Source organism: Vigna unguiculata, chromosome 10 (genome assembly GCF_037176805.1).
Source record: "Vigna unguiculata cultivar grain cowpea cultivar isolate G323 ecotype 2 chromosome 10, ASM3717680v1, whole genome shotgun sequence".
Taxonomy (NCBI): domain Eukaryota; kingdom Viridiplantae; phylum Streptophyta; class Magnoliopsida; order Fabales; family Fabaceae; genus Vigna; species Vigna unguiculata.
This window is the reverse complement of record NC_140801.1, coordinates 53,452,879-53,479,795: the sequence shown is the minus strand read 5'-3', so window position 1 is coordinate 53,479,795 and position 26,917 is coordinate 53,452,879. Positions and strand designations below refer to the sequence as shown.

Genomic DNA, 26,917 nt, shown 5'->3' with positions numbered 1-26,917 from the left:
TTATTGTCTATAAGTTTTACAAATTATTTAAAATACAAGAAAATTTTCACTAACAAATTGCATGATGATGAATGTTGAAATTATTTTAAAATTTAAAATTCCTGCATCCCCATAATATTGTACGATTGAATAGTTTAATTGATAATTTAATATTTATGAAAAAATAAATAAAAATATTTAATGCTAGGAGGCTATCACAAGTTTACGTTGACTTCATGAATAAAAATAGAAAGAAAATAACAAGTTATGGACCTTAGAAATAAAATAAAAAGAGGAGATAGCGACTGTAATAAAGAATAGCAGCACATAGAAAGGATATTATTAGGTGCTTTTAATTATATATTTCTCACACTTGAAGAAGGGTCACTAAGACCATTTCATTATTTAATTCATTCAAATTTTAAGTCTTAAATATGTTTTTTTCTTTAACTGAATTTTAAAATTAGTATATTTCGAAACTTTGAACTAATTTAGTCATTCATCTCTTGAAATACGTAAATTTAGTCATTTTAATCAAATTTTGTCAAGTTTATTTGACATTTTAAACACTTTTCACAATAGTATTTGACTTAACATTAAAGTAAAAATGTGTTAAACAGTATAAACAACTCAAATACAATCATGAGATGCGTCTAAATCCAAATTTTTTGAAAGATGAAGAACTAAATTGATCCATGATCTTGAAATAACAAATTTTAAAATTCACTGAAAAGTAAGGAACCAAAAACATATTTAATCCAGATTTTAATAATATAAATGTAAAAACATTATAATCACAAAAAGCAATATTTTTAAGCTAATAATAGGTTAATGTCTCTTTTCACACAAGCAATTATAGAAAGGAAATGAATTTTTATATGATAAGAATCATTTGACAATGATTTTTTAAAGAAAAAAAAAGTAAATATTAAGTGAGTGTAATTATTTTTTAAATGTCAAAATAACATCACCCTTACCAAAGATCTTATTTCTATAGAGTTTTTTGTTTTTCCATAGGAAAGACAACAATTCAGGAAAATACAAAATACTCAATGACTTAATTATCTACCAAATGTATTGACTTTTTTTTATTGGTAATAATAATAAGTGTTTTTTTTTTCTTTCTGAAAGATAGTATATAACATTGTAAAGTGTATCATAAATTAGGTCACTTTTATATTCTCGATCAGCTAATTTATCAAAAACAAATTTAATTGATAATAATATTTTCCCTTAAATTTATATATATTTTAAAATATCATTGTCATTAGCACATGCAAATTTATCTCTAATCAAGTTTAATTAAAGTATTTTAATGTGAAAATAATTAATATACGGGGCATTGTTATCTTTTTTATTACCAAGTTAGTAAGATTTTTTTCGATGATCTAATCTGTGACGATTCTCTTATTCAATTACATGTTTTTCCATATGAAAAATTGATTTTCCATCACACGGGAAATTAATGATAGGAAAAATGTTATTAGATTTTATTTAACTACTATATTTGACAAATTTTATAAGATTACACAATGCATGTTAATTTTTTTTTAAATATGAATGTATTAAATGGTTAGAATATAAAATGTTAATTTCTAATAAAATATTATTAATTTGGTATTCAAAAGATTTTCACACACATTTTACATTTATTATTTTATTTTTTAATTTTAAAATAAGAAAAAGTGAGATAAAAAACAAATTCCCACCTAATATAAGCGGGAGCAGGTAGCTATTTCAGAAGTAGCTTGTTCTGCATATAAGAGTTTTCGTCGTGCATAATAAGGAACCATTTTCTGGTTTCAAACAAAAAACAGCAACACTTCCTTTTCTGTCACCGTTTGTTGTTTTACGCATACATATACCTCTCTCACTTCGCAACTTTCTTCTATTTTCCATATCCTTCGTTTGTTTCCACGTCCATCAATCATATTCCATACTACGTTTCATTCCATAAACTTCTTTTTGGTCACCAAAAGTATCTATAAGCATGTGTTCTACTGGTTATACATGTTGAAGACTTTTCTTCCTCTTTGGAGTTTTGGGTGCAGAAGAAAATATGAGTGTCACAGGTTCATCTTCTGGGCACCCTCAATTCATTGCCAGCACCGGCAACAGAAGCTTGTCCAATGCGCCGTTGATTGAGAATCCAGACTCTGATCAAATTGTTGTACCCGATGTTAGTTTCAATGGCCCTTCTATTCTTACTGGTCAACTCTGCATAATGTTCTTGGTTGCTTTATGGATTTGAAAAATTGTGCGAATATCACTTTGTGTTTGAGATTAACATTTGTTATTTTGGATTGGATGCTTTATTCTCTGCTTTATGTTAATGCTAAAGTTTGTCTTAACTTTTTTTTAGCCCTATTGATTTGCTTACACTGATAACGTGTGCTGGGAATATGCTGAAAAATGGAATGACATAAAGGGGGCGAAGTAGGTTTTGATTTGACTTGGTATTTAAGAGGAACCCGTCTTTGTTTATGTTCCACTAGGATAATTGATTATTATTTTTTCTCCATTTCCTCAAAAAAAATTATAAAAAGTTTTCATTTTTCCAACATAGAAGCACACTAATTCTCTGTTGTGTTCTTGTGTCGTGTAGGACTAACTAACCATTAGTACATGACCTTAGAATAGACATGTTTAACAGTAATTTGAAGAGGAGTTTTAGTATAATCTAAACTCACAAATGTTCATGGTTTCGGACAATATAAAGAAAACCGAACTATGTCTGATATTGGGATTGATCTAAAATGTGTATATATTAGTGATCACATTATGATTCCTATCGTTTTTGTATGAATAATTTTAGTCTGATATTCATTTCAGAAGCTGCTTGTAGCTTCTATGTCTTATTCTGACAAGGAGTGTTTCCAAACACACTGCTCATAAACTTCCAAGTAATTATTTGACTCGTGACATTTGCAAAAAGAAAATCATTTTTCATTTGCCATTTTATGAACTGAAAAGAATATTAAAGTTTTTCTTAGTTTGTTGTATTATATATTTGCATATGGTTTTCAGTAACTCACATATTTGTATATGGTTTTCTGTATTTTGCAGAGAACAAGCTGGAAAAACTTATTTGCATACGTGGGGCCTGGATTTCTTGTTTCCATTGCATACATCGACCCCGGAAACTGTAAGATCATTTCTTCATTTCTCTCTTCTGAAATAAAAGGAAATGTATAATTCCTGACAAGATTTGCTAACTATATTTTTACAATGGCTTGCAGTTGAAACGGATCTTCAATCAGGAGCACAATATAAATATGAGGTGTGTATGGTATTGTTTCATGCAGTTGTTTCAGCTTTGATTTTTGCAGATTTAAATTTTGTGATTGAATGCAATTAGGTTTTATGGAATAATTAATAGGTTGTTATACACCTATGCTCCAGTCTTCACATTACATTTTTGTCACATTAATGCTTTCAGTTACTATGGATCATATTGGTGGCGTCATGTGCTGCTCTTCTAATTCAAACAATGGCTGCTAATCTTGGGGTTGTCACTGGTACTTGATTTAGTAGTGTTTTGTTTTTTACTGAATAAACTGAATTTTAAATTTCCTTCTTTGTTATCAATACTTTTAAAAATTCTATTTTCAGGAATGCATCTAGCTGAGCATTGTAGAGCTGAATATTCTCGACTTCCCAACTTCATTCTTTGGGTGATTGCTGAAGTTGCAATAGTGGCTTGTGACATTCCCGAAGGTATAGTATACTACAGAGGAGAATTTACATTTTTGAACTGTTGCAAATTTTATTTAAGGAATACAAATGAGTCTAAGTTTTATATCGAGTAAACATAAAAAAATTGTCTTAAGTTCTTTTTGGCTTTCTATGCAGTAATTGGGACAGCCTTTGCATTGAACATGCTCTTCAACATACCTGTTTGGATTGGTGTTCTTCTGACAGGACTCAGTACATTGGTCCTCTTAGCATTACAACAATATGGGGTAGTTTTCTGTATTCTTTATCAAACCATTGTATGATATCTTATAATGGTTTGATATAATAATTTCTCTGCACCATATCAAACTGTTCGGGTAGTTGATATACGTCACAGATAAATTATTGTATGTTGAAGAAACTAATGATTGACATTGCATGTTCCATAAGCAAATGTTTACTAGAAAACAATCTGAGTAACTTTTTCTTGGGTGCTTAACAGGTTAGGAAACTTGAATTCTTCATTGCATTTCTAGTATTTACAATTGCTGGTTGCTTTATGGCTGAACTTGGATATGCAAAGCCTGTGGCCAAAGAAGTTGTGACGGGTCTATTTGTTCCAAAACTTAAGGGGAGTGGTGCCACTGGTCTAGCAATTTCACTCCTTGGAGCAATGGTTATGCCGTGGGTTCCTCTTGTCTTCCTTCTGCAGCCATTTCTTTCTTCTGTCTCTCAGTAATTTGATCTAAACTAGTGCTATGTTTCTTTGTTTACAATGCATTTGCTTCAGACACAATCTCTTCCTCCACTCAGCTCTGGTGCTTTCCAGGAAAATACCCCGATCAGTTCGTGGAATCAAAGTAAACATTTTATCTCTTGTATACATATATTCATAAGAATCCATTCATTTCCAGTTATAATTAAAAGGATGTTGGACCCTTTTTACTCTTATTAACGTTGTTTTTAAGATAAGTTTGCTGAATAAAGCAACATTAATCTTTACAATGGCACGTGCCTTTTGAAGGTAGAATTTTTATTAATTTATGTTAGGAATCCAAGTCTGAGTCTAAGTCCACATTAGGTAGAGGTGAGATAGTTGACTATTACAGATGAAAATCTATAAATTTAACGTCTTAAGATTTTTGAGTTGGAAATGGTATCAATTCCTTATGTGAATTGAGTTTATGTTTCATTAGTATTGTGTTTTTCTGGTGAAGCGCGTAGTGAAGTTGTTTGTGATGTCAATCACCATTCTCTTATCTTTGACAGGAGGCTTGCAGATTTTACATGATAGAAAGTGCCTTTGCTCTTACGGTGGCCTTCCTCATAAATATTTCTGTTATTTCTGTAAGTGGTGCAGTTTGCCATTCTTCAAACTTAAGCGCTGAAGATCAGAAAAGTTGTCAGGATTTGGATTTAAATAAAGCCTCTTTTTTATTAAGAGTAAGTAAAACGACTATCTGTACTTAGTTCTTGAGCTTCATATATCATTTTTGTTGGAAAGTGTGCTGATAAAATCATTGATGATATTTTTATGTGGTCCACACTCAGAATGTCTTGGGCAAATGGAGTTCAAAACTATTTGCAGTTGCTTTACTTGCCTCAGGTCAAAGTTCTACCATAACAGGAACATATGCAGGCCAATACGTCATGCAGGCATGATGTTTTTTTTTTCTTTTTCTGTTCTTTTGGCATTAAAAGGAGTACCTACTTCTACTTTTCATTTCACCTTAATTTGTATCTCATTTCAGGGATTTCTTGATTTGCGACTGAAATCATGGATTCGGAATCTGCTAACCCGTTGCTTAGCCATTGTTCCTAGTTTGATTGTTGCACTCATAGGTGGCTCTGCTGGAGCTGGAGAACTCATCATAATTGCATCGGTATGATTCCCTTGCTATTAGTTTCTCTCTCTGCTTTTTCAAAATATTGCTCAGAAGTGAACTTTAGACCTAACTTAATCTCAGAAAACTAATTTTAAGATGAGGTTTGCATCAAATTATATATTATGAAATCGTTTTACACCTCCCTTCATGTCAAAACATATACAATTTGAACATAAGACTAGATATTAGTGAGTGGTGCAATAGCCGATAGGTCCAACAAACAATAAATCTTCCAATAAGATTACACAATAGGCCGATTAAACAACAAATCTTGGTAAAATAGGTTTTTAACTCATGACTTTGATTGGTATTAAATCATTTTGTGTGCATGAAATCATTCCGTAATTTCTGTCAGATTGTGTATGGATAATTCTTGTGCATAATAATAACATTGATCTTGTGAGACTATCTTTTGGGATATGCTATAGTTTGTGCTGAAGTCCCTCTATGTCTGCTGATCAGATGATCTTATCATTTGAACTTCCTTTTGCTCTGATCCCACTCCTCAAGTTCACCAGCAGCAAAATCAAGATGGGAGAACATGTCAACTCAATCACGGTAACCTTTTTCATGATAAGAAAATCTGAAAGTTGTTAAAAATAGAAAAAAAAATTGTTGTTCTGCATCATGTCTGATAAATGATTTTGTATATATACTTCAATTGCAGATTTCAGCTGTTACTTGGATCATTGGTTCCCTCATCATGGGCATAAACATATACTATTTAATGACTAGCTTTGTGAAGTTGCTTCTTCATGCTCACTTAAGAATTGTGGCTAAGGTATTTCTGGGGATATTAGGATTTTCTGGTGTGGCACTATACATTGGAGGCATTGCATATTTAGTGTTTCGCAAAAATAAAAAGACTACACATGTTTTGACACTTAGTACATTGGAAGATCAGCAAATGGCTAATGCAGAAGGTGATGTATCAATGTATAGTCTCCCAAGAGAAGACATAGTAAGCATGCAATTGCCTCAAAAAAGGACTCCTGCTGAATTTGATTAAGGTAAATTAGCTAGATGAAGTCCTAAAAAAGGTTCTATCAGGAATAGAAAATAAGACCCAAATTTTTGTTAATTTTTAGAAATTTAGTATATGTAAAAGAGAACATTGCTTGCTACAAATTAAGTACCAAGTAATATTGAAACAATGCAACTATGTGTTATGTGTGGCTAACATAACTCCATAGAAGATAATAGTCTCTTCTTTGAATAATCAGCTTTTAGTTTATTCATTAAATGTTTTTTCTTGAAATATCAGTACCTTTGAAAATATAATAAAATTTGAAAAGTACCTTTGAAAAATGTAATTTATCATTTATATTAGTTCAAAATTTAAAAAACAAATCCATGATTTCGGGGATAATATTAATATACTTTTAAGACATAAAATGACAAAGTTATTTTCACATCCTGTTTGTTTGTCTTATCACGATTAGCGTCTCTCCTAAATTCAACCATCAATTATGTCACTCATAAATTAACCAACATCATAATCATGTAATATATATAGTATCGTTTCATTAATCAAAATCAATTTTCAAAACCACTAAAAATTATTTTAATAACCAATTAAAATAATTTAATTATTAATAAGACAAAGAATTTTAATGTTTTGAAATATAACAAAGAATCCTATGCATGGTTCACAAGATTCAACGACAACTCGACCAAGAAAATTTTTCTTCTTTTCCTGCATTGGTAAATCAAACTATGTAGCAGGTAATGAACTGGGTTAAGTCACTCACATATGTTTAAGAATCATCCACTTTTCATGTTCCATTGTTGAACTTCTTGTCCTACCATAAATAAGAACCTTCCTCCAACTACCATTTTCCCACATATACAGGGATAGGCAGTAACCAATCTTATCATTACAAGTCTGAGATTTGCAGGAAACTGTGATGTGAAAAAGATGAGAAACTTGTGGAGAATATAGACTTTGAGTAACGAAGTTGGTATATGTTTATTTCAACATTTTGGAGAAACTGACCTTAGCCTTAAGCCAGAGGTGTCACTGAGTTATTATTATTTTCATTTCTTTCATTTTCAGTGCAACCAAATACAGAGTGAAGTCAAACTCATTCAATGTCAACGTCTTTGTCTGTCGACAAATATCAAATTGCATGAAGTTGCTTGAACTTCTGAATATGAAAATAACGTGAAGCAAAGAAACATGATTACAAAAGGTGGAAAATCCATTAATATTATCAAATTTTACTTTTACAAGGCAGCAATTAGCATGAAGTGTGTCTTACAAACTCATAACACACGTACTTCTCAGGATCTTATATAATTAACTCAACACAGACTCATTTAATAATAACTACTTTAAACTTGTTAATGTATTGCAACCTAGCTAGTTAGGATTTAACTTCAATAAGAGTTTTCTTGCTTTGGGAGCACAGGAAGGTGGCCATTGTCTTGCAGATTTTTAACAGTGTCATATAGACTCTGCTTCACTGGGGTGAATTCCATTCCCAAATCTTTCAGCTTTTGGCTTGAAAACAAATAAGGTTTTACTCTCGGGTTCTTTTCATCTGAACATCTGCACAAATGAAATGTTATGTTAAGTCCCAATCTCTTACCAAAAATCAAATCAATAGTACTATTCTTTGATGGAAAACAGCTTTTACACAAGTTAATAACAAGCATATATCTAACTTCTTCAATCTTACATGTAATGATTTAACAATTATAAATGGTTGAGGTTTCAGGTTTTTCAATTCCAATCATATGATACATATATTATGTGTTGTTCTTCCAAGTAAAATGTGAAAGCAACCTATTCTTGGTGGTTAAAGTGTTTTTCTTTGCTGTGAAATTATAGAATTTGGTGGTATAAGTAAAGGTCATAAAGAAGTCAAAGTTGGTATACCTACACTACAGCTCAATACCTTTCTGATTTGACCCCACAAAGTTTTACATTTATAGTATCTACATTCTTGTATTCTACCTCACCAGAAAAATATATCATTGTTGGAAACTGGTACTCCAAATTAACAGAGCTATGACCAATTCATCTATTTCAAATTCTGTGCACAAATAAAATATTTTAATCAAGAGAACAAAGTCTTACTTGGTGGGAATTGGGTACTCTGGGAAAAACTTGGCCAAAATTTCAACGAGGTCACCACGATGCAGTGAACTTTCGGCACATATGTATCGACCAAAAGCTGAAGGAGTCTCATAAACAAGAACATGGGCTAGTGCCACATCCCTGACATGTACATAAGACTGTGTAGCATTTACATAGGTCTTAGCAGAGCCAGTAAGGTACTTTAGGATGTGAATTGTGCTAGCATTAATGGTAGGTTGAAGCAATGGACCAATAACCACAACTGGGTTCACCACAACCAAATCCACCCCTCTCTCTTTAGCTATATCCCATGCTGATTGTTCAGCCACCGTTTTCCCATAGCAGTACCAATTCTGTAGATCAAATAAACCATTCCATTGTCAAAACACACATTTCAAACATTAGATACACCTAAAAGGACACGTAACACGTAATTAATAGCATGTTTAAGTCATTGAATTGACCTTAGTATTCTTGCAGTATTCCAAATCACTCCAGAATGATTCATCAACCACCACATCCCTACTCGTGTTAGGGTTCATATACACCGTACCAATCGACGAAGTGAACACCACGCGCCGCACTTTTGCTTCTGCAGCTACTGTTATCACATTCTTCGTTCCATTCACTGCTGGCTCCACCATCTCTTCCTGTGCATCGCCAATTCAGTACAAAACCTTTAGTTCTTCATTTGAAAATAGACCCTTTACAATTTAGCAAGAGAATCTGTAAATTTGTGGAAAAAGAGAAAACTAACGGGGTTGTCGGTGACCGGAGAAGCGGTGTGGAAGACGCCGTCGCAGCCGTGAAAAGCGGCTTTAATGGAGTCAATATCAAAGAGATCAACTTTATGCAGAGTGAGTCTCTCCTTCGCTCCTTCCAACTTCTTCAAATGCGCATTCTTCGGATCCTCTGATATAATAATCATTCATTAATACAAATCCAACTCGAACATAACATAACAAAACATAAACTTCTGCTAATCAATACAACGTTAACTTTAAACAAACAAACAAACAAAAAAAGATAAATCAAATTAATCAATTAATTGATTTGATTAGCATGCAATGCAATATATATATAGTACGTACCTGGGTTTCGAACTGTTCCTCTCACAGTGTACCCTTTCTCTAACAGAACCTTCACAAGCCACGAAGCTATGTAGCCGCCGGCGCCGGTCACGCAGACGGTTTCGCCGGAGAGTGATGACGTGTCAGTTGGCATCTCGGCGGTGATTGATTGAGAGAAAAGGAATGAATGGGTGAATGAAAACGAAAGGAATAATAATAACACTATGAAGCTTCTTCTGGTTATGGAATACGAAAAGCAACATGTCCGAAGATGCCTTTTATAAACCTGCATGCACCCTTTTCCACCAATCTCGTATCACATCATTTACTACAGAGTAAAGAAAATCCTGTCAGAAAATTTCAATATAATAGTTTTTTTTGTTGTTAAATTATAATAAATTAGTCCGATTTATGATAAAAATAGAGAAAATAATTTTTTGCCTATTAAATTTTGACATTTTATAAATTTATGTGTTATTTTTTAAGTGATTTTTTATTTTTATTTATTTTTATTTTTAATATTTGAAAATTACTTTGAAGATGATATAAAATTGTCAAAAGTTTAGCAGTTGAAAGCAAAATAAGTTTCACGTTTACTTTCTCTTTTTTCGAAGTCAAAACTACATTTTACCGATAAACTGCATAAAATTTCATACTCGTTTTCCTATGTTGACCCTTCTGTATTCACATTTTATGGGAGTCGTAATTTTAATATTTAGAATTATTTCTTCATGTTTTTCAAGTTGCTCAATTTTATGAATTAAAATATACTATTGCTATAAATAAGTTGCTTGCGTTGAAAGCAGAAACTAAAGAAATTGAATTCACGACAAATGCAACTCATATTAATATCTCACAAAGATATTACACCATTTAATTAGTAAAAGCAGCTGCATCTATATACACCTAATCTTTGTAGAATATATATATATATATATATATTTATTTATTTATTTATACGAAATCTAGTGAGATTCATAAGACTCAAAAGTTTGCATTTTTCATCATTTATGGAATCAGTGACGATGATATCAAACAAAATATTGCTAAAAAGGGAAGGAAATTGGGGTCCCTGTTCTCTCTTTCTCCAGAAGCTATCACAAAAAAAATAGTTATATTTGTTAAATGTCATGGTTTCAAATAATTACTAAATTGGAGTTTTATGATTATGTTGTTAGCAGATGATGATTCAGAAAGAGAAATTAATTAATAATACCGATCGAACATGAGAAGCTTTCGGATTTTGGACATGTAAAGGACTGAAAATCACGTGACTAATTTAAGAGCTAAAGTTTAAAATTAAAATAAAATAAATAAATAAGGAGACGTATAATTAGTAAATTAATAACTGATGTAAATTCACATGGAGGCAATAGTAATTTATTTTTCTCTGTATTCTGTCGCTGATAATAAAAACAAAAGTTATTTTTCTTTCATGAAAAAAATATTACAATTGACCGTATGTTTCTAATAATGCACGTGGTTAATAGTTTTGTACAATTTTTTATATATTTTGAAAATATTTATATATAACGCACATGCGAACTTAAAGTTGTAAACGTGCTTTGAAGTCAAACTTAAGTTGACGGAAAACGCGCCTGATATTAATTTAACGTAAAATCATTTATTAACCTCGTAATCACGTTTTAATCTGCTGCATGCATAAGTGTGATCTTCAGTTACATGTTTATTTTTATTTTTATTTTTGTGTGTGTGAAACTAATATGCTTATAATATTTTATATATTATAAACAAAATTAACTGAGACTCTAAAATAGCATAATATACTTTTAATCATACTTATTATATCTTTAACCACTGTTGTTAAACATTTAATTATATCGTTTTTTTTAGGAAGAATAACTCAAAAACCATCTGAAAAACACTTAGTTTATAACCGTTGGTGTTCACTAAATTTTTTATTTCATATTTTTTTAATAACATTCTTAATGTGCTTTATACTTACTTTTGATTTCAAGTTTCCAACCGAATTTAAAATTTAATATAATGTTTTATCATCTTGGAAATGAAGAAACTTTTTGTAATTAAAATAAATTTTTTATACTAGTTTGATTCTATTAAATGTTCTTCTGACTTTGAATAGGGTTTTCGCAGTTTGGATCTAATAATTGTTCTTCTGACTTTGAATAGGGTTTTCACATTTTGATTCTATTATTTGTTATTCTGACTTTGAATAAGTTTTTTCATATTTTAAAACTTTATGCATTATCATTTTTTGCTTATTATTTCTATCACGCCTAAATTGCAATGTGAATAAAAACATTTTTCAATTCATCCCGACCATTATAAAATAAAATTAATATTTATTGATATTAATACAGAAAATATATTTGACATCCGTAACAAAATTATATTAATGTTAATTTTTTAACTATATCAAAATAAAAAGTAGCATTAACAATGATTGAAAAATAAATATGATTGAATTTAACTTGAAAGATACATCTAAAAAACATGTCAACTTTTATAACACTTTGAATTCAGCTGAATATATTGACGAAGATACCATAAGTAAAGTCAAACATTTCAAAATCTAATTTTTTAATAAAATTTAAAATGATCTAATTATAAAAAAAAAATTAAACTATTCTCATCCACTTTTAAAATTAAAACTTCTTTCAAAATTCTCCACCAGACAACGTGTCACAGAATATTTCAAACTCTTCATAGAAATAAATTATCCTTTAATCATTTATCCCGAAATATTTATATGGTGTATTCTTGTTTACGTTTTGTTTCATTCAAAGAATAATACGTGAATTATATATTTACGAAATGAATAAAGTTTTTATATAGAAAGAATATTGGTGTGGGTTGGCAAAATTTTGGTCACCGAGTGTTGGTTAATTATAGCTATCAATTAATAGAAGTTCGGGCACATATCTAGTAGTTTCTACCAAATTCTTAATTACCTAATTTATTTTAATTCATTTTTATCTTATAATTTATTTAGTTTATACTTCTTGTTATAAATAAACATAGTTCTATTATTATTATTATTATTATTATTATTAAAAATAAAAAATTTCTTTTTGTGTACGCATTAAATAGTAAATAAAACAATTCATAATGTTTCAACTTGGATTACTAATAATACCTTGTATAATTTGATAGTGTTATATTTGTTCCGTACGTTCATTTTTATCGTGAATTCCTCTTGCATACTTGTATTTCAAATCTTTTTCCCAAAAAAATAAAACCCTGCATGAAATAATAAATTCAAACTTGAATTAAGTCTCTTGTAATTTTAAATATTTTTAATTAAATTTTAGAGTAGAGAAAATTTTTATATTTTCCAATTGAGTTTGAGTTATTTGATTTTTTTATTGAATAAATAATGTGATTATTATTTTGCTTACCTGTCTTTACGTAAATATAAGATTTTATAGTTAATATAAAATAATATTATGATCGGTGTAAGATAATAAATTATTTTATTATTTTAATTAAAAATGTGTTAGATAATAAATATACTTACATCAATGATGATGACGATAAAATTTAACTTATCAATATAGATGATAACATGGAATTAATCTTGAGTCTGAAAATCTCATTTATGTTTTCGATAACAAATCAATAAAAATCATTTATCGTGTTACATTAAATGTAACATTATTTTATAAAACTTCATATTTCTTAATTTTTTTAATATATGAAGATAAACGAGTAAGATGGTGAAACAAAATAACAACTACTTACTTTACTGAAATAAATTTTAAACATTAAGAATTTAATTAAAAAATATAAAATTTTAAATACTCAATATATGAGAAAAAAAGGAAAATTTAATAAAGAAACTCGATTAAAAATAACTAACTATAAGATACTTGAAATTTAGTTAAACCTACATTTTATTTTTATGAAATTATATATATATATATATATATATATATATATATATATATATATATATATTAAGTTAATTAAATTCTACAAAATCAGTTTGTAAGATAAGGTTTGCACTTATTTATATATTTTAAATTATTTTATCTCTAGTTGATATAAGACTTTCAACATCTATTTTATTTTTATAAAATTAATTTGAAAAATAAGATTTAATTATACTAATATATTGTAAATTATTATTATCTAGTTTGAAATTAAAAAAAAAAAAAAGCAATCTAATATTGAGCACCAAGTGTATGAAAAAATGTAAACGAGAGATGTGGGAACAGAATCATAGTGCATGGGTCGTTTTGTAGTTAAGTGGAAAAAGCAAAATATGGTGCTAGCTAGTGCTTGGAGTTGGTGAGTGAAAGACATTGATAGATAGTATAGTCAAAGTCAAGAATATAAGAGTATGGACAAATGGCTCAAAATCAAGCCTCAGCAACAACCCCAATCAAACCATTTACTTCCAAATTCCAACCTTTTGGAATAGTGAGGAAACAGCATGGGAAAATGGAGAAACTGTGTCGTTTTCAAAAAGTTTGGTGAGAACTACTTTTCTTCCTTTTGACTCTGTGATGCTGCAATTTAATGTCGTTGTTTCTAATTTAGCAAAATGCAGTATAAAATTTGTTTTCTAGAATCCTTTTCTTTAGTGCAATTGCACACGTTAGTTGACGCTTCTGATACCGTGATAGTCACTTATATGAGAGAGTTTTTCTTCTTTTTTTTATTATGTTTTTTTCTAAATTTTAACATCAAATTAAAATTTGTCATTGTTAAAAGTTTTTATTTAATTTGATTATCAAATGAAAAAATATAGTATTTTTTATCCAACCTAGTTTTTTTTTTTTTTTAAATGAGAAACAGCGTCAGACCATGTTTGAACTGTTTATTACATCTTCCATCTTGTGAGTTAAAAAAACTATACCTATTATTTTTTAAATTTAGAACAAAAATATATTATAGTTTTGAAACATGAACAAATTTTAATTTCACATCCAAAGTTGAAGAACTATAAATATATTTAATTTTTTTTATCTAAAGTAATAATTTCACATAAACGAAAGTTTAATAATTTTCTTTTCCTTTTGTTATAAATTTTTTAATTTTAATAATGCAATAATTAAAAAGAGAGCATTAAAATATTTTATTTGTATGTCTATTAGTGTTAACATACATATATTTGTATTTCGGGGTTCAAGCACCACGTTTGTCTTCGGAAAACACAGTTTTCAAAAAACTTGCTAATAGAACAATCATGTAATAATTTTGGATGCATCTAACTTTGGCAAAATATTTAAGACGTGTAGGTTACATACTGCAGGACAAAACAAGTACAATCAAATAATACTAGTTAAATCACATCACAGCCTTTATGTTTTGTATTTCTATGATGTTTGAAAAACATAAATATTAACCTAATACAGAAATTTACACTGTTGTGATGACAACAACCACTACAGTGAATGAAGACAATTAATATAGTTTTTGACATAGAGAGGCTTAGTATAACTGTAGCAGAACATTATATGTTTCATCTTCCACAGAAATTTAGACTTTTGTGTTGTTCTTGTTTCTTATGTTTCTCAAGCCAACTTTCAAATTCAAAGATGAAATCATCATAAACAATACTTTCCTATGTCCAATTCTGCATGCAATGGACCAGATATGTTAGGTAAGTTTGAGAGACCTGAAAAGAAAAATCATTTCCTCTGCTATTCCAAAAATACAAGTTTTGCCATCAACAGAAATGACACAACACAAACCCTTCTATTCTAATTTCTAACACAAATACATGACACAATTTACATATATATAACCAGGTTTTGAAAATGGTGTGAAAAAACCCTTCTGAAGTAAACAGTCTCAGACACCATAACATATCAAACCATTCTAAAGACTAAGTTTAACTATGAAACAAAACATACTAAACTTATAACAGGGTAAGCAAAAGTTACAAAGCTTTAGAGCCAACTAGTAACACTGCATTGAGGCCCATAGCTGGTAACCTTGCACAACCTTCTCCATTTTGACAGAATCAGCGGTTCCTCTTCTGGTTTTTAAGCTTCTTAGAGTCTTTTCTGCTAACAATTACAAGTGAATCATCACCCAAACCAGATTTGTCAACTGCATGAGCATGTGCATGTTTCACAGATTCAGGTTTTTGCACTAACCTGGATTGAGATTTGATAGTTACAGATTTGCCCGACACCAGTTCTGTTTTTTCCTTGCCTTTTTCTGCTCTGTATATTACAAATAACTTAACAGTATAAGCATTCTATATCAGACAAGCAGTTGCAGCAAAATAACTGTGTAGAACTTAATTGATGACACCAACTTAACAAGCATATATAAATAAGATAAAAGGCCAGTTATTGGTATGAAATTCAAGATAAACTTGTCTTTACTACAGTATAGAAAATATATAATTTCAAGGGATTTAAAAAAATTAAAATACAAACCTTATAGTGGGCTTGCAGATGTAGATATCATCAAAGTGAGTTTTGCTCAACAACGAATTTAGTGTTATGTCGGACTAAAGGAATATACTAGAAGTATTCATTGTTTGATGAAGGTAAAAGATTTGGAGAAAACAAGAGAGACCCTTTTGTTTTTTATACATAATTGATAAAGGTCCAATCCCAAGGAAGTGTTTGCATCACAATGGGACAGTGCTCATGTGTAGAATCAACATTAATCAAGGTTTCCTCTCGGTTCTTAGAAAGGAAGAAAAGAGTATAATACCAGTAATATTAATGTTCTGCAGATTAAATTATACTTACATGTCTGATGCTTCTGCGAGCCTCTGAAGTGTAAGCCCTTCCTGATGGCAGAATATCAGCATGCTCGAATTAAATTTATGAAATGATATCGTATTTATGCACACACATGCACACGATGATTAAATAAATGTCAAAGATTTCATCTTTATTCACCTTATCTATGAAACAACATCAGCAACACACAAAGTAACTAATGAGCATCAGAGTTTTTGCTCACCTTGTCTACCAAATCGTCAACTACTTTCCATTTCTGTGTTTTGAGGTTCAACACTTCAACATCACCATCAGCATACAAAATCTATTAAAAAGAATTTCACAGTGTTAACAAATATAACTATCAAACTCATTCAATGGTTTAAGCTTTTCGTGTTCAGAAGTGTAAGTCTAATTCACATTTCATCCTTGTTTCATAATCAATAAGTGAATTTCAATTATCACTTTTGTATTGAATAATTGTGCACGAGAAGAGTGAAAAAAAGAGATTGTATGATTATTTGATTAAAAGATTAATAGATTCAATACATTTTGCTTTGGTCTGGTAAGGAGGTAAGTGTCACAGTTCAGTAGCCTGAAGTTTTAAATTCAAGCTCTTTATTTACATCTACCATAGAAAATCAGAACTAAATTTGGAAAACCATCAAAAGGAAATATGAGGATGCATTGTGTTTGACAAAATGTTCACTATTTTTATTTCCTATACAAATCTTTTGAAACAAGAAAGTGAAAACAAAGAAGCATTTTGTAGTTAATAGTAAAAACATTTAGTTGAAAACAAGGACTGAAATATCTTCAATCAGCATGTAACATGATTTTGTGATAAAGAATAGCATACATAATGCATTTCAAATAAGTGGCAATATATAAAGCACACATAGGCAAAGATTCATTAGCGAATTCTAGAGACAAAAAGCATAAAGATTAGCATTAGTAACTAACATCTCACCTTGTGCTTTCCTTTGGTAGGATCATAAGATTCGATAACACCTTCATAAAACCTATAGTGAAGAATTAAACAAACAAAAATTACTGAAAAAAATAAAGTAAGCAACAATAGCACGCACACATGAAATAGGCTTAAATATTTAGTATGCTTAGGGAAGATCTTATATAACAACTCACGTTTTATCTTTTGGCCACCAAACCTTGATTCTAGTACCGACCAATGAGTTATCCTTGTAAAGACATTCAGATGCCTGAAGAAAAAAGAGGTACAGCAAATGATAATTTATTGAGAGGAAGAAAATTAATAAAGGGGAAATTTCCACCAAACAAACATTTGATAACAAAAATCTACCTAAAACCACCCCATCAAAAGCCTAATGTTAAGTGAAATATTTATTTAGACCACTATTGCTGTGCAGTAGGGTACAATATCTACACTGAACGATGGCCAAACACATGCACATATATGCACAGTGAGAGAAAAAGATGATCAGATAAATTTTCAATTACAAAGCCAAAGCAGCAATAGGAAAGTAATATACTGTCATTTGGTTAGCATAATTAGTACATAATCTCAGAGTGTATCAGACATTAAATACCTTCCAGATTGAAACAAAAAAGAATATTGAGACATAACAAAGTTAAAGAAACGGAAAATCTCATGTTGTGTTATTGGAAAAAACAGAAATTTTACCAACTCCACAATGAATTTCAAATGCATACCTCAGCACTCACATTACTGTGTCTTCTCCTCAGCCTTGTTTGTGGTGTTTTCTTGACACTATTTAATGTTTTACTTGCAGATTCTGCAGTCAGATCCTGAAAAGGTGGAGATATCAACCTTAGAACACAATATGTGAGGTTTACTAATATATTATGTGTTGCACTGCGGGATTGTAGAAAGATACTAACTATACTTCCACGACTGATAATTTGTTAAACCCTAAACCCTAAACTCTAAACCCTAAAACCACCCCATCAAAAGCCTAATGTTAAGTGAAATATTTATTTAGACCACTATTGCTGTGCAGTAGGGTACAATATCTACACTGAACGATGGCCAAACACATGCACATATATGCACAGTGAGAGAAAAAGATGATCAGATAAATTTTCAATTACAAAGCCAAAGCAGCAATAGGAAAGTAATATACTGTCATTTGGTTAGCATAATTAGTACATAATCTCAGAGTGTATCAGGCATTAAAGACCTTCCAGATTGAAACAAAAAAGAATATTGAGACATAACAAAGTTAAAGAAACGGAAAATCTCATGTTGTGTTATTGGAAAAAACAGAAATTTTACCAACTCCACAATGAATTTCAAATGCATACCTCAGCACTCACATTACTGTGTCTTCTCCTCAGCCTTGTTTGTGGTGTTTTCTTGACACTATTTAATGTTTTACTTGCAGATTCTGCAGTCAGATCCTGAAAAGGTGGAGATATCAACCTTAGAACACAATATGTGAGGTTTACTAATATATTATGTGTTGCACTGCGGGATTGTAGAAAAATACTAACTATACCTCCACGACTGATAATTTGTTGAAGCCCTCATTAGGAGTAGCATCAAGCCTCCTCCTTTTCTTGACATTTGTTTGAGTTGAGAATCTGCCCTCTTTAATACTTGCTGGCTCATCATTCATAGATGACTTGTGCTTCCCCTCATTAGCAGCTGATTCCGGACCCATGACAAGTTTTCCATCAAGCCTTAAGGAAAATTTGATTTTCCTAATGGGTTTTTGTTCAGAGATATTCCTTGTTTCAGATTCCTTTTCCAACCTAACTGTTGGGGAATCCAAAGAAATCTTCTCAGACAGAGGATTCAAGTTGTCTTTTAACATTAACACAGAATTGGAATGAACACCTTGATTACCCGTGCTATTTAATTTCCTTCTCCGACCTCGTTTGATGTGACATCCATCAGAAATATTATTATTTGTTGAAGGAGAAGCATCAGCATTATCATCAGCTTTAGGCTTAGAAGTTAAAGCTTCACAACCTTTACTTGTATCATCAGGGGGAAAATCATTGCTAATATTGTGAGTCCTTCTGAGTTTGGCAGTTTTTGCTATGTCCTCACTTTTCGGCTTATGAACTAGAGTTTCACTTACAGTTTTAGGCTTTCGATGCAGCTTATCTTTTCTGGAAGTAGGTTTTTCAAAAGATTGAAAAGGAGACTTGGAATCACGACGAGTCTTTCTGGACAGTGTTGATTTTCCCACTTCAGTTTCCCGACAAATCCACGAGTGATCATAGCCTTCTTCTGCATTCATCAGAGAATTAGGCTTACGGCCCCTCTTCCTTGACACAGTATTTAGCTGAGTTTCTGATTTTGGTTCCTGACAAGACTCTAAATTTTCAGTTTCCAACTTGTCTTTTGCACTCCCTTTTTTAGAGTTCTTGGAAATTTCATAACATGATCTCCTTTTTGAACCAGTTTTTTTAATAACTTTACCATCCAGAATGGCCCTTCTGTTTGACTTTGTATCATCCAAATTTTGGACATCTCTTTTACCAGTAACATCAGGTTCATGACCCTTGGTTTCCTAATTAAGAATGAGTTAAAGTTTAATACTGCACTAATATTGACTGGTGCTTTAACGAAGCAAGCCTTGCAAAAAAATTTAAAAAATAAAAATAACTAATTGAGAAGAGTAGAATATAACTTACATCATGTGGTTGCTCCTTTGCATCTTTAGGAACATTAAGCTTGTTCTCAGCTTCCTGAACCTGAAGCATTGCAAACACAACCAATCCTAACATGAACCTAACTCCGACAAAATCAAGCAACAACCCCCAACCTTCTTTCCTGGAAAAAAAAACTGATTTTGTTTTGCAATTTCCCATTACCTAATTTCTTATTCCTATTGTTAAATGCTCTTTTTCAGTAGTTTTTTCTTTTACAAAGCATTGAGCACCATTTGATTTCTCATAAAGAATTGGTTTTAGGTGATTCTTTTAGAAAACATACTAGTGAAACAACAGCCACAGCAAGATTCTAGAGAACTTGCATACATCAGCTAAATTTCTTCCATGGTTTCCAATATGAAGCCAAATTAACACTATAACAGTTTATCTGATAGAGTATTGCAAGTAAAACGAACCACTGTCTTCTTAGAAACATTTGAACCATCACATGGAGGGGATTCAGATTCATTCTGGCAAATATCAGTTACTATCTGTGCATACTCATTTAATGCTCTGCCTGAGAGCTCCACTGCCTTCACGAGATAAGGCTTGAGCTTAGCAGTACAGTTTCTGATTACTTTCTCCCCCAATGTCCAAGACATAGGTGAAACAGTCTGGGAAAAAAAATAAAATCAGATTGACTAAGTTACACAAAAAAAAAAAAAGACATGAAATCAAATTACCATATGAATAAAATAAAGAAAAAGAAAAGAATACAAGAAATAGATATACGGCAAAGTATGTTACCTGATTTTCATTCCCTACACTATCCAACAGAGGTCTAAGAAGATCTGGGGAAATTTGTTCACTTTCTTGTAAAACCAGAGTCATTATTGATTCCATTGAATGAAATGCATTACAGGGATGGTTTGACCTTTAAATTGACAAAAACATTAGTGAATAATAATTCTAGAAGTTAATGAAAACGTAAAAGTAAAAAAGGAAAAGGTAACCAACTTTTGTTTATGTAACAAGCAATCTGCCTTTTCATCAGCCTTTACTAATGTAAAACAACTTCCAATGTTTATCTATGACCAGTGTTCAACACATCTCAAATATCCAATAACAGGCTATGTTCATTTGCTAAATAAGCAATTAGAAATAATGAAACATATAAAAGTTCAGAACAGGAAGAAGCAGATAAAAGACATATTGTCAAGCTCTAACCTTATAAATCTCAAGAAATGCTGAAACATTTCAATAACCAGGTCATTACACTCAAGGTCCAGCATGACCAAGCATAATCTGACCTTATTGACATTCTCAAGTATGGTAAGCACTTTTTCATAGGCACGGCCGGATATGTGAGACAACTTCTCAAAAGATGCCACAGTGAGCTTGAAGATTTCCTGCTCACCAAGAAATGAAATGCTATATTATAATTTGAACAAGAAAATTTATGTTTATAAAAAATCATTAACAAATTGAACTATTTAATAAAGAAAAATCAAACTAAAATTGGTGCCTTCATTTGTTCATCATCATAAGGGGCATCTGGCGCTGTGATTCTTGCAATCTCAGAGATGCAAGATATAACTAGAATCTTAGCATCCTCATCTGTGTGCCTCAAAAGTTCATCTGAAATCAATGCCTTCATGCAAGGTACAAGTGATTCTTGAACTAGCTTAGTTGGTTCTTGATCCAGGGTTGATAATACAAGCTCCAATTTCTAAAAGTAAGAAAACCAAAATAGTCAAAGTTCAATCAAGCTTAGAAAGCCTGTTGTAACAATGCTGTTAAACTTTGTTCCAAAATTCATAAGAAAAACTGAAATACATGGCGATAACTCCCTATGTTGTTAATTGAGAAGCATCAAACCTGATATTCCACTTCATCTTTTCAACTGATCTGATGGAATAAACAAAACTCGTTCTAAATATCCATATTTTAGTTCACAATTTGTGAGCACAGGTCAAATAACAAAATAAGATTTGTTTTTGCATCTAATCAACAAGCATTATAATAAAACTCGTGATCAAATTCAAGAAAGTGGTGAGTTCATCTGACTAACTGTAGCAACCATACAAGAAATTCAAAAGGGCCTGAGTTATAACATCAAATAGACAGAGAGCATTAAACTCCATAGTTCAATGAAAAATGGAAAAAATGTAAACAACAAAATAGTAAGAGAAAACATCTGAAGGAAAGCTGTCCAATTCCTTCGCATACCGATGGTGGGTAAATGGGATTTTATGGTTCAGATATGTAGTTTGGAAGTGTGTTGCATTCACTGTTCAGTGCAAGAATTTTATAGGGGTTTGAAGTCACACAGACCCAAAGAGACTCAAAGTCAGAAAATTCAAGAAAAATGAAAACTTGAATGATGTAGGGGCAATGGAAGACATGTTAGATCATGAGAATAATCACAACAATAACTTTTCAAATACAGAATCTCTTTGATTAATTTCCAAAACTTGGGCGTCCAAATACATTGAGGTCAGAAATACCAAACATCAACATAAACAAATATCTGCAGCACCGAACACAGGAACTAAAGGCAGCAGCAAAAGATCTGTTGAACAATGATGGTCCAACTGCTAGAAATTCATGATCAATTTCAGAAGACAGTGGAACTCAAGGCACAAAAATTCAGCAGAGAGATAGAAATACATGCATGTAAAAAAACAGATGAAAGATCATTACATGAAGCAGCTGCAGAAGCTTGTGAAGTGAAGAGCCCTTGAGGAGCTTCCTCCCCAAATGTCTGAGTTTTTTTGCCACACTCCTCTCAGTCTCATCAGGAGAGGCCATTTTCAGGTCAGAATGTTTGCACATTCACTAGAACGCACAATCAAATCAGAACTTTATACTTTATAACCCTAACTGTGAGGTCACTGCAAATATCTCAAAATTTGTTTTTTGTGAATTCAGGGATTTGAGGTATGTGTTGCACGTGCACATGCAAACACACACATATGATCACCTCCACAATCCATCCACCAATGATTCTACAGTTTCACTTCTCATTCAGTTTCTATCTGGGTGCGCTTGAAAACACCCATACACAGTTCTAAGATTACTTTTGTTTTTTCCTATGGTTACTTTAAAGAAAAAGGAAAAAGAAATCCTTTAAAAGGGTCATTTCTTTTCTTCCCCATTAGCACTTTAAGCTTGTTTTTGAGCATTGAAAACAGTGCTCATGAACTGAGTTTGGGTAATTACTTTGCTGCAATTACCATTATACCATTTTCTCATTAAACTTGAAGTGTTACAGGGTATCAGATTCAATGCCATCACTATTCCCGAATACACTGTTACTGGGGCGGATTTAATTAAATCAAAATTTTGCATTCCTATTATCTCACAAAACGATTGGAGAATGTCTATCACATGCAGCTATATCATTATCACACACAACAATAAATAACAATCCGATATTAACATCACAATTTAACAAGTCCATAAATAGAATGTGAACAACAGTTTAAAAGGAACTTCGTGAATAGAATATAAGGAACAAGATATCTTTTGTGTGTATGTTTTTTCTTTGCATTACAATTGTGCATTTTCACTACTTTTAAACGTGTGAAATGCTTATGTGTGAAACTTTTATCGTCTTTTATATAGATATATGAGTAATCTAGTTTTAGTTTTGTCATAGTCTTCCAAATAAAATAATTAATTAATATTATTATAAAAGAAAATTCATAATTTACTATTTTTATTGTTTAAAAGGTAAAGAATTAGCGTAAATATTCAAAAAAAAAAAATATATATATATATATATATATATATATATTTGTATAGTTTTTCAAAATTCTGAATAACTTATTTATAATTTAAAAGTTTTTTAAGAGTTTCTTATTGTATATGAACATAATATAAAATATGATTAAATATAATTTTAGTCTCTAACGTGAAATTGAAATTTTTTATTGTCACACATATAAACAACTTGTTTAAAACGGTGAAGATGAGACGGGTAATGGTAGTGTTGCATCTCCGTTGCAGTCTTCTTCCTTAAACTATTTTAGGTTTTCCATAATTTCATGCAATTTATTTACCATTTTCTCGTTTTGGTATCTCGTTTCAAAATTTCATAGAATTATGAATATTTTTGGGTTTATGATTAATCAATTGCTAACAACTTATCATAACCATGTTTTTGTGTACCCATATTACTCTGAGAGATATTATAAGAAATTGTGTCGATGCTTTATTGCTTCAAAATAGGTTGTTAATATAGCCAATACAAGTAACATATTGCCAATAAAAAATGTAACATATCCATTACGAGACTAATAAAATGCCTAAATAATAGGAACCTATAACACCTGAATAATAAGAGCTTGAGCCTATATACAAGGATTTATTCACGAAACAACATTTGACCGATTGAAATTTGGATTTAATTCCTTTAACAATTTAGTTATTCATCTTAAACAAAAATGTGTAAATTTAGTTTCTCTAATCAAATTTTGTTAAGTCTATTTGATATTTTAAATGTGTTTTATGATAATATTTGAGTTAATATTGAAGTAAAAATGTGTCAAACAGTATAAACAATGAGATGTGCTTAAATTGTCAAATAATCTTAACAAAATTTAATTTAAATGACTAAATCTACACATTTATAAAAATAAATGATTAAATTTAATTGAAACCGAAAGAACAAAATACTTATTTAAACCTAAAATAAAAGACAAGAATAACCGAAGCACCTCCCGTAAAAATTTGATTTGATAATATATTCGTAAATGTAAGTGTTTTCTAATGCACCTATATAATAATTTAAAAATGCACCTAGCAATATAGACACACACAGTTTATAAAATGAAACTTTAGGCTACGCATATTAACATATAATTTTTAAAATGAATTTTAGGAAAATCTGATAAGCAATTAAATTTTATTAAATAATAAAACCTAAATATTGAAAATCTTATATTAAAAATTTCAAAATCAGAGCTTAAAACTCCCCGCGTAAATATTTACCTGCTCCCATAAAAAATCTAGTGACTCCCCCGTACTTCTCTGCGCGCTCTCTGGCGTTAGCCTCTGCCTCTGCCTCTGCCTTTGCCTCTTCCTCTTCCCTCTTGCGCTCCCTCACCCTATCTACCATTTCTACCACCTTCATTATGCAAACCAACACTCTAACAAAATCTCCCAAGAGTTCCAACCCTCTACCATAATCTTCGAATCACGACTTCATTATCGGTTCTTCCTCTTCCCTCTCCCTATCTACCATCCTCCTCATGCGATCCAACTCTCTGTCATAATCTTGGACAGACTTCATTATCGTTTCTGACTGGTTTCTGTAAGAATCGCTGCGAAACAAACCAAATTAGAATCAGGTCAAATCCTATTGAATTGCTTCAGCGGATGGTTGCTACAATAACAGATTTGTAAGAATCACTACACAGAGAAGCAAATCAAAATCAGGCCAAATCCTATTATGAACAAAGCACTGCACAATATTTAGAGAGAATGAGAAATCAAACCTAATCTCAAATTGGAGAGAGTATGATTCAGCATCGAATACTGAGTATTTATAATAAGTTTTCTGGATTATAATCGTCTATATCCTATAATCTAATAATTCCATCGTATTTTTATGTTACGGATAAACTGATGTATTTAAACAGATTCAGTTATTAATAACCAAGTATTATACCACAATGCTAGATAATCAATTTTTATATCATAATTTATTAAAGATTATAAATAATAAATTATTATATCATATTTGAAGATATAATAAAATATGATAATAAAGTTATTGAATCATAAAATATTAACTGTAAATATCTTATCCATTTCATAGCATGAGAATATAATAAAATATAATAATAAGTTATTATTATATAATAAAAAGGTTTTTATAATATTCTGGATGTATGTATAATAAAAAATTCATCAAAATTTTTTAAATTTTACATAAATATTTCATAATTTAAAAAACTATACAAATATATATATGGAGCAGTGGTGCTAGTTTGATATTTTTTAAAATAATAAAAATGTGCAAAAAGTAAATTATAAATTTTCTTTTACAGTAGTTTATTTGACAGATAATGAGAAAACAAGATTATTCATATATAAATAAAAGATGATAAATATGTTTTTAGTTTATTAACATTATTATTAATTTTATTCTTATAAAATTTGAATAATTGATTTTAGTTTATATAAAACGTATGAATTTTAGATTAGTTTTGGTAAAATATTTTAAGTTACTGTTTTAGTTTCTAATATTTATTAACAATATTTTTTTAAGAAAATAATTTCAAAAAATACTTTATTTATTTATTTAGTGAATTGAACTCTTCGATAATGCAAACGATATTCATTAACAATTTATTATGATTGTTATAATTAATTTAGTAAGCCACAGACATCGTTATAAATATATAAGATTTATTTATAAATTAAAATAAAGAAAATAATAAACGTATAACTTCCTAATTTTTCTTACCTAATTATTCTATCAATTATTAATTAAGATGTAACAAATCATCTATAGAACAACAAATTAACAAATTCATTTACTTAGATAATATGAGAAGAGAATGAAATATAAACCAAAAAAAAATCTATATGCAGATACCTTAAAGTTTAAGTCGGTAAAAAGGTAAGGAATATTATTTGAACAAAGATATTTTAACTACTAAATTTTTAACAACTTTCTCTTATAAAGTGTCATTTTCTCATTGATTTTAGAATATTGAGAATGAAAAAATAAAAAAATAATAAACCACTTAAAAAATACCAATTAAAATTGTAAGAAAAAATTAACAAAATTTAATAGTCAAAAAATCATTTTTCATATCAATTATGGAATAGTGACTAAATACTCCTGTGATGGGTTTGTGAAATAGTTTTAAATTCATTAGAAAATCCTATCTACCTCTAATTTGAATAACCATCGAAAGACTTTTCAAACAACATGGT

At 30.2% G+C, this 26,917-nt stretch overlaps 3 protein-coding genes across 9 annotated transcripts; 1 reads left to right on the top strand and 2 right to left on the bottom strand.

The window, feature by feature from the left end:
* The first annotated feature begins 1,723 nt into the window (after positions 1–1,723).
* On the top strand, positions 1,724–6,759 carry LOC114167603 (metal transporter Nramp1-like). Of its 2 annotated transcripts, none has more exons than XM_028052708.2 (13): positions 1,724–2,158; positions 3,046–3,124; positions 3,219–3,259; positions 3,419–3,497; positions 3,592–3,696; positions 3,832–3,941; positions 4,157–4,338; positions 4,445–4,514; positions 4,924–5,097; positions 5,206–5,310; positions 5,406–5,537; positions 6,003–6,098; positions 6,208–6,759. In XM_028052708.2, the coding sequence occupies exons 1-13, from the start codon at positions 2,039–2,041 to the stop codon at positions 6,547–6,549; spliced, it is 1,635 nt and encodes a 544-aa protein (XP_027908509.1). In that variant the 5' UTR covers positions 1,724–2,038; the 3' UTR covers positions 6,550–6,759. The 2 variants fall into 2 exon arrangements, with proteins under 2 accessions (XP_027908509.1, XP_027908510.1); XM_028052709.2 differs by lacking the exon at positions 1,724–2,158 and adding an exon at positions 2,638–2,882.
* Positions 6,760–7,720: 961 nt separating this feature from the next.
* On the bottom strand, positions 7,721–9,951 carry LOC114166279 (cinnamoyl-CoA reductase 2-like). Its single transcript, XM_028050994.2, has 5 exons — positions 9,714–9,951; positions 9,380–9,534; positions 9,087–9,272; positions 8,623–8,975; positions 7,721–8,091 (listed from the first exon to the last, which is right to left on the bottom strand). Exons 1-5 carry the CDS (start codon positions 9,844–9,846, stop codon positions 7,920–7,922), a joined length of 999 nt encoding a protein of 332 aa, XP_027906795.1. The 5' UTR covers positions 9,847–9,951; the 3' UTR covers positions 7,721–7,919.
* Positions 9,952–15,294: 5,343 nt separating this feature from the next.
* On the bottom strand, positions 15,295–25,307 carry LOC114167139 (sister chromatid cohesion protein PDS5 homolog D-like). Of its 6 annotated transcripts, none has more exons than XM_085668230.1 (16): positions 22,670–23,548; positions 21,492–21,695; positions 21,194–21,375; positions 20,774–20,900; positions 20,443–20,640; positions 20,009–20,068; positions 19,212–19,884; positions 18,862–19,121; positions 18,668–18,763; positions 18,056–18,151; positions 17,510–17,583; positions 17,334–17,385; positions 16,608–16,688; positions 16,391–16,431; positions 15,782–15,850; positions 15,295–15,688 (listed from the first exon to the last, which is right to left on the bottom strand). In XM_085668230.1, exons 1-16 carry the CDS (start codon positions 22,799–22,801, stop codon positions 15,646–15,648), a joined length of 2,388 nt encoding a protein of 795 aa, XP_085524356.1. In that variant the 5' UTR covers positions 22,802–23,548; the 3' UTR covers positions 15,295–15,645. The 6 variants fall into 6 exon arrangements, with proteins under 6 accessions (XP_085524356.1, XP_085524357.1, XP_085524358.1 ...); XM_085668231.1 differs by adding an exon at positions 21,845–21,874 and having other exon boundaries at positions 18,862–19,884; positions 22,670–22,792; XM_085668232.1 differs by lacking the exon at positions 22,670–23,548 and adding an exon at positions 24,962–25,307 and having other exon boundaries at positions 18,862–19,884.
* Between the last annotated feature and the right edge of the window lie 1,610 nt (positions 25,308–26,917).